The sequence below is a fragment of the Aotus nancymaae genome, unplaced genomic scaffold (assembly GCF_030222135.1).
Source record: "Aotus nancymaae isolate 86718 unplaced genomic scaffold, 86718_ANA_hifiasm-v0.15.2.pri h1tg000030l, whole genome shotgun sequence".
Taxonomy (NCBI): domain Eukaryota; kingdom Metazoa; phylum Chordata; class Mammalia; order Primates; family Aotidae; genus Aotus; species Aotus nancymaae.
Genome location: NW_026988443.1, coordinates 38624770 through 38637034, shown reverse-complemented (window position 1 = coordinate 38637034; position 12265 = coordinate 38624770). Strand labels below are relative to the sequence as shown.

At 44.3% G+C, this 12265-nt stretch overlaps 1 protein-coding gene across 1 annotated transcript in view; it reads left to right on the top strand.

The window, feature by feature from the left end:
- MBTPS1 (membrane bound transcription factor peptidase, site 1) overlaps positions 1-12265 on the top strand; it is a 63899-nt gene that overhangs the window by 19487 nt on the left and 32147 nt on the right. The window contains exons 5-10 of the mRNA XM_012466140.2: positions 1652-1762; positions 2206-2315; positions 3662-3778; positions 4561-4628; positions 8079-8181; positions 10360-10511. Of these exons, the coding sequence (XP_012321563.1) occupies positions 1652-1762; positions 2206-2315; positions 3662-3778; positions 4561-4628; positions 8079-8181; positions 10360-10511 (661 nt within the window). The remainder of the gene's footprint in view (positions 1-1651; positions 1763-2205; positions 2316-3661; positions 3779-4560; positions 4629-8078; positions 8182-10359; positions 10512-12265) is intronic.

Here is a 12265-nt window from a genome sequence, read left to right as displayed (position 1 = left end):
GCTTACTCTTTGTTGAGCTGAACGTAGGCTAGTACCTCTCGTCTTTGACTCCTGTTATGCCAGACATCTGTGTCTGTGGCTTTTCTAATTGTCACCATTTGTATCTTATTTTGTTACCATTTCTGAGGTTAGAAGAGGCAGATTGTGGAGCACTTCTCTCCTGTGGACACATGCCCAAACGAGTGCAGCACTGCTGGCCATTGGCGCTGACTGACAGGCCTGCAGAGGGCTGCCACTCCTCGTGGAAAGGTGGTCCCTGATCTGGGCTGTTCCATGCAAATTAGTCTATCACTTGAGTTTGCTGCCCTGAATGCAGAATAGCTAAGTAATTGACTGTTACACCTGCTGATGATTTGTTTCAGTACAGGAAGTGATGGTCATGATCTTGTCCTGTGAAAAAAAACCAATAAGGCTTGTGAGTTTTGTGAAATAAGGTTTTTTTTTTTCCTCTTGCTGATTTATCATGACAAAACATTCCTGTTTTATCTAAAATGAAGATTTTTACCTTGACTTCTAAGCATAAGCCAGTTTCACCTGCTCCCAGGACATCACGATTTGTCTAGATGTCTTTCCCCTATCTCCTTGACTTAGGGACCCTTACCTCTCCTTTGATCTCCTTGGTGTCCTGCCCTCTGAAATGTCTGAGATGCTACAGCTTTTAATACCTGGTGGACTGGCATTTCGTTAAAATGTGTGTCTCCCCATGGTTTTACCTTTTTAGAGTGAGAACTGCTTCACGAAACACATTTTCTAATCATCAGAAATAATTTTTATTTGCCCCAAACCAAATGCTTTCTAATTTTGTGTGTGTATTTTTTAAAAGTAGCATTAATTTTTATAGTTATCTCAGTTTAATGGATTATTTAACATAGTAATGATATGTAAAACAGCCCTTTTGCCGGAAAGACATCACCCTTCTTACATTGGTTACCTGTTAAGTAATAAAGGTTTTCTATATTTTAATGCTTTCTAGAATTTTTGGTCAGAAAGGCCAGTTGTATTTCACAGTGAGGTCAATGGCTTTGGCCAGTATCTGGAATCAACTTACTGTTACAGAAAAGTGCATACTGCAGTGATTTTTCTTCCAGTGTGATTAGCCCCATGTGGTGTTAGTAGTTCCTCCTAGCAGAGTTTGCCTTTTTACAAATGAGCCGCATTGAGTAAATTGCCTTCCTTGTTGGGAATAGGAATGGTTCCCCCGTTTCCCATTTTCTGTGCCCTGCTCCTTGGGTGTGGGGTTTGTGAGTGTTTTGCAGGGTCTCTGAGAAGGTGCGGGGTGGAGACCTGTAGTAAACTGCCAGAAGGGGAGTATCAGCAGGTGCCAGCCTGCAGCCTTGAGAAGCCTGCTAGGAGTGGAAGGGGTGGTTCCATCCGAAGCACTGGTGGCAATTGAGGAGGGTCTAGGAGGATTTTCTGCTTATCCTTAAATCATACTTGGTGGCAGATGATGGCATTGCTCCTGCTGTCCTCTTTTCTTGGCTCAGCCGGCTATCCTGGGCACAGCTGACCTAACTTGTTTGCTCTGAGCAGGCTTTGGCCTTCCACAGCCTGTCATATTCTGCGGGTTCCTGGGAGGAATGTATGTTATAGGCAAAATCTAAAAAGCTGGTATCTTCAAACTTGATTGTGTTTGCTTGCTTTTCCGAATAAGGTGCTAATGTAAGAGTTGCTGTTTTTGACACTGGACTGAGTGAGAAGCATCCCCATTTCAAAAATGTGAAGGAAAGAACCAACTGGACCAACGAGAGAACGCTGGATGATGGTGGGTGTCAGCGGCGGGGAGAGGACGGCCACCTGTGGATGTGGGATATCACTCCCATTCTCTCTGATCCATCGAGAGTGTGTTTTGTGCACGATTCCATAGTCTGTGTCCAACAGTTATTCAAACAATCCCAAGTTGTTATTGTGCCTTTTTCTGTGGCAGGAACTTCTCTATTATGTTAGAGGATGTTTGGAAGTAGCACTCCAGGAGATGGTGGGGATGCCTGGTGCAGGGGCAGCTCCCTGTCCGGAGGGTGCGGAGTTGGCTAGCCCTTGAAAGGGTGCTTGTGCTGGGTAATGCCCAAGGGAACGTAGAGCAGCAGCAGAGGCCCTCCTCTGTCCAGCACTTGGAAATTGAAGGCTCTGGAACTCGTGGCCTGGAGTTGCGTCCTGGCACTTGCTTTCAAATGTGTTTAATGGGATTTTTTTCTTTATGGACTGCAGGGTTGGGCCATGGCACATTCGTGGCAGGTGTGATAGCCAGCATGAGGGAGTGTCAAGGATTTGCTCCAGATGCAGAACTTCATATTTTCAGGGTCTTTACCAATAATCAGGTAGGTGTTTTGAGGACCCCTGAAACTTGAGGAATTCATACAGAAATGTAAAAAGCACAATCACTGGACTGTATACATTTGTGTAAAAGGAGTGCACATCAGTGATGCTGAGCCATTTGTACCACAGCATGTGTGCCCAGTTTACTGTTCCTCTCCCTCCTGGGTGGCTCCGCCCTTCTCCTACCACCCACTGTGTCCATCTAACTTGAACCCTGAAGACCCTGCCAAGGCTACTACTTACAACGAGTCTTTGATTTCCCTTGTTTCTTCTCTACCTCCAGGCTTCCCCAGGCCTCTGTACCCCTAGTTGGGTGTCTGCATGATGGAATAGAACAAATTGCACATAGAATAAGTGTGTGTGTTTGCCTCCCTGATTGGGTTCCTACCATCTTGAGCTTGGGGACTGTTTTATTTACCTCTGTGTCCCAATACCTGGCATTGTGTTGGGTAATGTGAATTTGCAAGCCTTGTTCCTTCACTCTTCATTTGGAAACTGTAGAAAAGGGAGAGGGTCCTAGTATTTGTTGGTTTCAATTTTCATTATTTTTTAAGGTTAATTTTTGAATAGGTAATGCATAGCTAAGAAATGTCAGGAGGTAACACAGTGAGGCCCCCCACCCCTGTCCCTGTCAAGCACATTCTTTCCTCACTTGCCTGTGTCTCCTGTGTGACAGTGCTCCTTTCTGAAACCTCCTCCTAGAATTTCTTTGGTGTATATAAGACCACATAAATATGTGGTCTTTTAAAAGCCTTTTAAAAACATAATTCTTAATCATTACATTGCATCTCTTCCTACTGTAAACTTAATTTTTTATTTTTAAAAAAGCAACCGAAGGTGATCCAGAAAGTAATTGAGGTTTTGTAAGGAACATAGGTGCACTTGAACATCAGAGGACTAATACTTGAAATAACTGTTACTGATGCCATTTGTCCTTCAGTCTGTTTGGAAATGAAGAAGATTAGACAGAGAAGTTGAACTATTCCAAAATGCTTAACTTAATAGAAGTGCCTTGGGATAAGTCCTTTTAAAAGAGAAGGGTAGTTGGAAGCATGGGTGTTACTAGGAAGGCATTCTTTGTGTAGAGAGCTGTGCATTTCACCTAGAGAGACAGGCCACCTACAGAACACAGCTGCCTCTTACTTAGGTTCAGCTCCAAAGACTTAGAACTTCTAGGTGTTGTGTTTCACTCTTCGGAGTATTATTTGTACTCAGGATTTATTTCTGGTTTTAAGTTAAAAAAAATAAAGAAGTACTTTATGATTTTAAGAGCCTTAGAAATAAAAACTGTTCTAGCACTTTAAGACTTTATTGAAACACGAAGAGAACTTTTTTCATATTTAACTAGGTATCTTACACATCTTGGTTTTTGGACGCCTTCAACTATGCCATCTTAAAGAGGATTGACGTGTTAAACCTCAGCATCGGCGGCCCTGACTTCATGGATCATCCCTTTGTCGACAAGGTTTGTGGAGTCACTGCACACAGGGTTTGGGTGACAGCTCCTGCTCTTTTGCAACCTAACTTTGCGTCATTTCTAGTGTGTTGGTGGCTTTTCAGCCAGGTGGTGACAGCTTTGTGAGAACAGATGGCTAATGACCTGAGCTTCAGTGATTTGCATGTCATAAATTGAGTAGGTTGGAAGCCTCAGAGTAGGTGTTTATAAGGAGCACATGGTGCCATGGTGTTTTTTTTTGTTTGTTTGTTTTGAGATAGCGTTTCATTCTTTTTGGCCAGGCTGAAGTGCAATGGCATGGTCTCGGCCCATACCAACCTTCGCCTTCCAGGTTCAAGCGATCCTCCTGCCTCAGCCTCCCAAGGAGCTGGAATTACAGGCATGAATTACCATGCTTGGCTAACTTTTTTGTATTTTTAGTAGAGACAGGGTTTCACTGTGTTACCCACGCTGGTCTCAAACTCCTCACTTCAGGTGATCCGCCCACCTCAGCCTTTCAAAGTGCTGGATTACAGGTTTGAGCTACCGCACCCAACCGATTCTTTCTTACCTAAACATGCAACCTGTGTTTTTGTGAAAGTGACTAGGAAGTCAGCATCTGCTCTGTGCACTGCGAGCTTCTCTGTCCAGGGTGTTATTCTCTACCCCTGCAAGTTGCCAGGCACATCCACCTTGATAATGGTCCAGTGCTTCTTTTTTAGGACTGTTTTTAGACCTTGTATGTGTTTTTTTTTTTGACAGTTATATGTTAAGAGTGGTATACTTTCATTAAATAAATGCTCGTTTTGTAGGTGTGGGAATTAACAGCTAACAATGTAATCATGGTTTCTGCTATTGGCAATGACGGACCTCTTTATGGGTAAGTAGCCCCAGCAGGGATGACCTTGGGGATTTTTTCCCCCTTAAATAACTGAAAAATTGTTACCTGTTTGTGTATCGACCTATGCTTACCTCTTTATATCTGTCTAAAACTTTGTCTCAAGGATGTTTTCCTCACGTAAAAAAATAATAAGGGTGTATGATCAGCGCCCAGGTACTCACCACTCACCTCAGCAGCTGTCAGCTTAAGGCCAGTCTTCCTTCTATTTATATATTTTTAAAACCTTGTTACAGATAGTAATTTAGAGGCCTGAAGTTTTTATTCTAACTACTTTTTGCCCAGAATCAACCAGAGAAGTGAATTTATCAGAAAGGGATTCTGCAGTGTTGAGATCTGTGTGCAAAGCAAACGGAAGAGGTTTCTGCGTCTCTCCAAGAGAGCTGGTGCGAGCACAGTGGCACTCTTTCACAGAGGAAGTGCTGGCGGGCCTAACAGCAGCATGGACGGTGCTTGGGAGTGGATGAGAGGGATCATTTAGGAGGGACGCAGAGAGGACGGTGTCACAGGAGGGCCTTTGTGCTGAACTCAAGCAGCATGAGATGTGAAACATTTGCCACTGAATGCCAGCCAGTACACTCCTGTCTGGTTAGAAGTCTCAGTTTTCTTTCCACCCGCAGCTTCATTTTTTTCTGTAGATAACGTGTATAAATCATTTCTTGTGCTTAAAGTTTCTGTAGGATGCTTTACGAAAAGTGTCCAGGGCATAATATGAGGTGAAGCTCTATGAAGTTCATGTTTGTATATCTCAGAAAACGCAGATATTGGCATTCATAGGGTTCTAGCCTGATAGTGGAGTACATGATCCTGACCCTTGTTAGAGGTCCAGGGTTCTGGATTTTGCCGTGGCGTCAGTGATACGTATTATGAGCCACAGATGTAAGTGGCATGAACATACCCTAACTGTAGCTCTGTCATGACAAACACCAGTTATTAAGTCGTCTCGTCGGGTTTTCTTGTCTCCCTTTTAAATGTTTCTCCTATTTCTGATGTCCCCACTCAAGTCTGGCACTCATCAGTTGACAGTCACTGGGGTGTCTGTGTTTCCTAGCCTGTCTTCCTATCTTGAGTCTTTTCCCACCCCAGCTCTTCCAGGATGGATAGGGATGAAACTAAGTGTGGAAGCAGACAGGTCCGACCCGCCACTTACGGCTGAGGCACCCTCACTTCTCTGAGCCTCAGCAACCTCACCTGTCATGGGGGCAGAGAGCAGCCCACATGGTGCCTGCGAGGCTGACATCAGACAGCAGGGGGAGAGCGCGTGAACGCTGATGATGCTCTGAATGACAGCCTCTCTTTTTCTTTTTTGTGTGTGTTTCTACTGTTCAAACATAGATTCTAGCAGTTTTCTATTCAAGAATATGCAGTGGGTTATTATTGCCTAATAGCTGAAATCCACATTTTTCTTTTGGTTTTCAAGGTCTTCAGTATTCTAGGCTGGATTGCAAACGTTTCCTGTAAAGGGTCAGGTAAAAAATATTTTAGGCTTTATCATATGAAAGCAGCTGTAGGTGATATATATGTAAATGAACATGACTTTGTTCCAGGAATGCTGTATTTGTAAAAACAGGTATGGGCTTGGTTTGGCTCATGGATCGTAGTTGGCCAACTCCAGCCAGAATCTGTTGTTTCAATTTCCCCTTCCGCTGCACCACGCACACCTTCCTGGAATGAATCTCCTCCTCCTGTTTGTTTCAAGTCCTCTGCACCTCTTCCCTCTGCTCATCCTCCTGGCCATACCTGTTTGGATTCCTGGCTCTTTCACATGCTGTTCTGACTGTCACACGCTGGCTGCCTTTCTGAAACCCTGTGGCTTTTGTGGGTGGTTGCACTCCATAGCTTCTTATCAGAGTTGTGAGTTTATAGTGTGTTGGAGGAGCAGAGCCTTGTAAGGAAGGCTCTGTCTCCACCTCATGTACGTTCATGCTGCCTCATACAGACCTGGCCACCTGCTGGCTGTGTCTTGAAGTGACTGGACATGGCATGTGATCACGGCAGCCCAGCTTGTGATGGGTATGGTTTTTACTGCTTGGGCATCTGATGGGACTGCTCACAGGGCTGGTCTGAGGACAGTAACATGCATATGTCAGCTCCTCTGGGAGTAAGGCATGCATCCTCCGGTCCCCTTTGCTGTAGTCTCTTTCTCTGGGTCCTGTGCCCTGGTGCTCTGAGACTCTGTGGTGCCATTGAGCCTGCGGCTTCAGCTCCCTCCTTTTCAATTTTCAATACCAGTAATGATTTCTTGATGCCTTCCCTTATTTTTAAAGGGTTAAAGTACACTAAGCATTATAGGGATTGACAGGTAGAGGAGGGTGGGAAGGTGGTACCTTTTGGTCAGCTTCAGTGGGAGTTTCTATCAGTGACTTCTGTCCTAACCTCTGCTCCTTGAGTTCCTGGGAGTATGTAAACGTCTAGTGTCAGTCAACAGAAAATGATTATTGGTGCCTCTGGATGACCAGCTGGTATGATATTGGTGGCCAGTGAGCTGAGAAGGCAGGACCACTTTGACTTGGTGTGGTTTGGAATTGTCAGTTAAAAACACACTCTCTAGAACTAAAATTTCATGCTACTGTTATCTCTTAAGCCACTTGGAATCAGTTGTAGTTCTTTAATTGTCAAAGAGTTCATTTTTTTTTGGTAGTGAAGCCATAATAGATAAAGCTTAGCAATGCAGTTTTATAACTGAGTGTCTCATACTTTCAAATAGTTCGTCTGTATTTTGACTTTGTGGATTACACATTTTTGCCATTATTTATTTCACTATAATTTCTTTGCAGATCTAGTGCACTTAAGGTATTGGAGAGACTTGTGTGGCTTTTTCCTCGTGTCTTAGGTCTTTCCTCTAAGGAGCTCAACATGACAGAATAATGATAGTCCTTCCACAGTTCCCTATGAGGCAGGTGGAACAACACCGCAGAAGGTCAATTGAAAACTTACAACTTCCTGACCTTGGCAGATGCAAATGTGTGATTACTGTTTCTGCCCACAGAAGTGTCTGATCTAGTTGGGGAGTTAAGATGAATGTACTGGGAATAATTTGAAAGTGATGTGTGAATGTGTTATTAGGTGATGAATTGTGATCGTGTTAAGCATGAAGTTCAAGGCAAGTACAGATTCTTAAGGCCTGGAGTGCTGGAGGGAAAAGGTGAGCCTTGAGCTCACCTTTTAGCCCCAGTGTGCCAAGTTGACAGGGAAGAGAAGAAAGGTGGGGCATTCCAGGTGAGAGGACGTAATCTGAGCGCAGCATGAATGTGGCAGGGTCATATCTATTTCACAGGATAGCCGTGAGGAGCTGCAGTCCGTCAGAGTTCACAAGTCTTCCCTCAGAAGAACCTCATAAAGTCTTAGATTGTTCTGGGAGTATTCGCCCTGGTTTGAATCATTTGTTTTAAATTATTTCTCTTCTCTTGTTTTTCTTTTGTCTCAATATAGCACTCTGAATAACCCTGCAGATCAAATGGATGTGATTGGAGTAGGCGGCATTGACTTTGAAGATAACATTGCCCGCTTTTCTTCAAGGGGAATGACTACCTGGGTACGCTTTTCTTTGCTAAATAGTTGTATTTAGCTAGAGAAACTACCATGGCTAGTGGCACCATTTGTTGTTGAGCCTTGAGGTGTATTTGTAAGTGCACAGACACCCTCACATTCACGGGTGAATAGCCGGGGCTGTGAGTGCCTGCCCAGCCCTGAGAACCAGATATCTGGCCCCTTCAGCCTCTGCCGCTTCACTCTGGCAAGTCCACAGCTGCTGTGATGAGCATGGGCTGAGTTTAAATGGTGTTTCCCAGTTCCACTTATTAACTGATTTCTGAGGAACTCACTTTGTGGTGAATTGGGTTCCTGCCCATTTACCCTCTCTAGCAGAGCTAAGCAGTCCTCTTCAATGATAGGTGAGATAAACTTTTTTCTTTTTTGGCCTTAAGAAGTTGGAGAAGCCATTAAGAACAGCTTAATGTCAACTCTGCCAACACAGAAATAATTGTATTTAGCTGAACAAATTCAAAATAACAGCTGCAGTTAATAATTCAGCTGCTTGGGGCTTAATTATGCAGTGAATTCATCCTCCTTTACCTGTCAAAGTTTGATGAAAAATTAGATGCTTGTGCAGAGCAGCACTCGGGTACCTTTGTCCCAGCAGTGGCTGAGGGGAGCACCCGCTCTTCAAATTCTTCAGGGTCAGAGCACCTCTTGGTGCTTTAAGTTGACGTGCCATACTCGGAGGCCTCGGGTAAGTCCCTGGAAAGATTCCCAGCTGCCTGGGAACACTGTGGGCCTCATCCGCACTATAGCACTTTACGAGGGAGCCTTCACCCTGAGCCTTTGTACTGTGACAGTGCCAGCCCCCAGCTCCCCCGCCTCACACACTCAGGTGCCTCTTCCTGGAGCTGCCCCGTTGGCTGGGGAGCACTGTCTCATGTGACATCAGTCCGGGGCAGGATGCATGTCCTCCTGTCCGCACTCCCTCAGCATGTGTTATGTGCTGCCTGATACTAGGAAGCTGCTTCTGCCAGTTTGCCTCCAGCTCCCCGTGTCAGCGCTTTCACTGAACCATGATGAGATGTCATGTCCATGGCCTTCATCACCAGCCAGCTTTTTTTTTTTCAACTTTATTTTTTTTTATAGCAATGTGAACACGGAACCAGCCAGCTTTTTAATGGCATTTGAGAAACTTTCCTCCATCATCACAGAGCTGTGGTGCAGGATGCCTTCACTCGGCGTCCCAGTGTGTGCGTCTGCAGTTCCAGGGGTTTGATGATCAGGAAGGGCTTTCCCTTCAAATTGGTCTCCTGTTTCTGACAGAATATGAGATTCCATTATAATTCTCGTTTTGCCCCAATTCTTAGGAAGCTTGAGCGAGTACTAAGTTAAAATCTTATCCCAAGTGAGTTATCTAGTGAGCTTGTTCCTTCTAAATGGTTTCTTATTTCCTCTTTTACAATGGTTTGAAACAACCACTCATACCATTTACTTCTTTCCTTGTAAAGAAACATGTTTGGGTTTTTTTTATATTTTAATTTTCTCATTTTTCTAACATATTTCTAATTTTAACTTATTCAGAGATAAAGCACTTTCCAGTTTCTGGTCTTGGTGATAAGCCAGTGTCCACTGTCTAGTCTTGCATGTTAGCAAGATTAAAATACTTATCTTTTAATTGCTTTATGCCTTTGTTATTGTTCTGGTTGTTATAAAATGTAGTTTTAAAATTTTACTTTCTACATTATCATTTAAGCTTTTTTTTTCTGTATTGTAGTGAATTTCTTTTCTCTGTCTCTCTTTTTCAGGGGGGAAGTGGGGGACAGGATCTCACTCTGTTGTCCAGGCTGCAGTGCAGTGGCACAATCACAGCTCACTGCATCCTTGACCACCTGGGCTCAGGTGATCCTCCTGAGTAGCCGGGACTACAGGCATGTGCCACTACATCTAGCTAATTTTTGTATTTTTTTGTGGAGATGGGGGTCTTGGTGTGTATCCCAGGCTCCTCTAGAACTCCTGGGCTCAAGCAGTCCACCTGCCTTGGCCTCCCAAAGGGTTGGGATTACAGCTGTGAGCCCTGTACCTGGCCTGGAGTGAATTTCACACTAAAACCAGTATCTTCCGAAGGTTATAGTGTTATTAACCCATATGTCTGTTCTGATTTGATTCACTCATAATTGCATGTGACTGTATGCCAATGTGCGAGCTGTAGAAACCAAGCTGCTTTTATTTATAGGAACTACCAGGAGGCTACGGTCGCGTGAAACCTGACATTGTCACCTATGGTGCTGGTGTGCGGGGTTCCGGCGTGAAAGGCGGGTGCCGGGCCCTCTCAGGGACCAGTGTTGCTTCTCCAGTGGTTGCAGGCGCTGTCACCTTATTAGTGAGGTGAGTGTTGCCCTCCAGAGACCAGCAGCTCTCACGCCAGGACAGGAGCACTGGGTGTCAGCAGGACAGGAGTCGAGTCTTGCTTCTGCCCTGTCTTGGGTTTGAGAGCTTCGGCCCTTCACAGCTTTGCTCTGTCTCTCCTTCTTCATCTCTGCAAAGAGGTAGGAGTTGCTTCTTTTATAGTTAGAATGACACAAATGTGACCGCACTCTAAGCCCAAGTAAACAAAGTGCTGACCGACAAAACACCTATTTCTCTATGTTTGTGTTCTAATATCCCATTATGTGCTAGAACTGTTACATCCAAGCAAGAATATATATATCAGGCAGGGAACAAAAAGTAAGATATTTCCCTGCCGTATATCCTCCATTTCCTTGGGGATTCACCTTTTTTTTAAAAAAAAAACAAGTCTTACTGTGTATATGTAAGGTATACAAAGTGATGTTATGGGATACATCTAGATAGTAAAAAGGTTACTCTAGTGAAACAAATGAGCACATCCACCTTCTCGCAGTGTTAGTCATTTGTTTTTGTGACAGGGATTCACCTATTGATGTACTCCCTAGCTAAGGGTGTCCAACCCATCAGGGACTGGCAGTCACTACTACATCATGTCTGATTGGATCTCATGCAGTTGGAATGGAGCTTAGTGACTGGCCCTTAATCTTGCAGATAATGGAACTGGAAGAAAGTTCTCAAAGAGGCCGGGGGCCATGGCTCATGCCTGTAATCCCAGCACGTTGGGAGGCCGAGACAGGCTGATCACCTGAGCTCAGGAGTTCAAGACCAGCCTGGCCAACATGGCAAAACCCCATCTCTACTTAAAATACAAAAGTTAGCTGGGTGTGGTGGTAGGTGCCTGTAATCCCAGCTCCTCGGGAGGCTGAGGCAGGAAAATTGTTTGAACCCAGGAGGAGGAGGGTGCAGTGAGCTGAGATTGCACCGCTGCACTCCAGCCTGGGTGACAGAGTGAGACTTCATCTCAAAAGATAAATGAATCAATAAAATTCTCAAAGCAAGTAGACCAGAGTTGAAGTTAACATGCTCTCACTTTCATCGAAGGCCCATGTTTCCTTATTCTTCGTTGTAAAAAGATGTCTTTGGGGCTGGCATTTATCTTGTCACTGTATTTTCCCACAAAATAAATCGTACTTTTTCTATTCTAGATGAAGTTTTATTTGAGCTGTTACGTTGTGATAACACACAAAGCTCTGCATATTTGAAAGTTATTGTATTCTATGCTAATTTAAAAATTAATATAGGCAAATAGTATTAAACATTTTTATATTTTATTTTATTTTATTTTATTTTGTTTTTTGAGACGGAGTTTCGCTCTTGTTACCCAGGCTGGAGTGCAATGGCGTGATCTCCGCTCACCGCAACCTCCGCCTCCTGGGTTCAGGCAATTCTCCTGCCTCAGCCTCCTGAGTAGCTGGGATTACAGGCACGCGCCACCATGCCCAGCTGATTTTTTGTATTTTTAGTAGAGATGGGGTTTCACCATGTTGACCAGGATGGTCTCGATCTCTTGAGCTCGTGATCCACCCGCCTCGGCCTCCCAAAGTGCTGGGATTACATGCGTGAGCCACCGCTCCCGGCCCTACGTTTTTATATTTTAAATTCTCTTTAAGTAATTTGAATGTTGATTTTAGCTTGTAATGCCAGAAATTATTTTGTTAGTAATCCTTAATAAAGCTAGATATTGGGCTGGTTGTGGTGGCTCACACCTGTAATTCCAGCACTTTGGGAGGCCA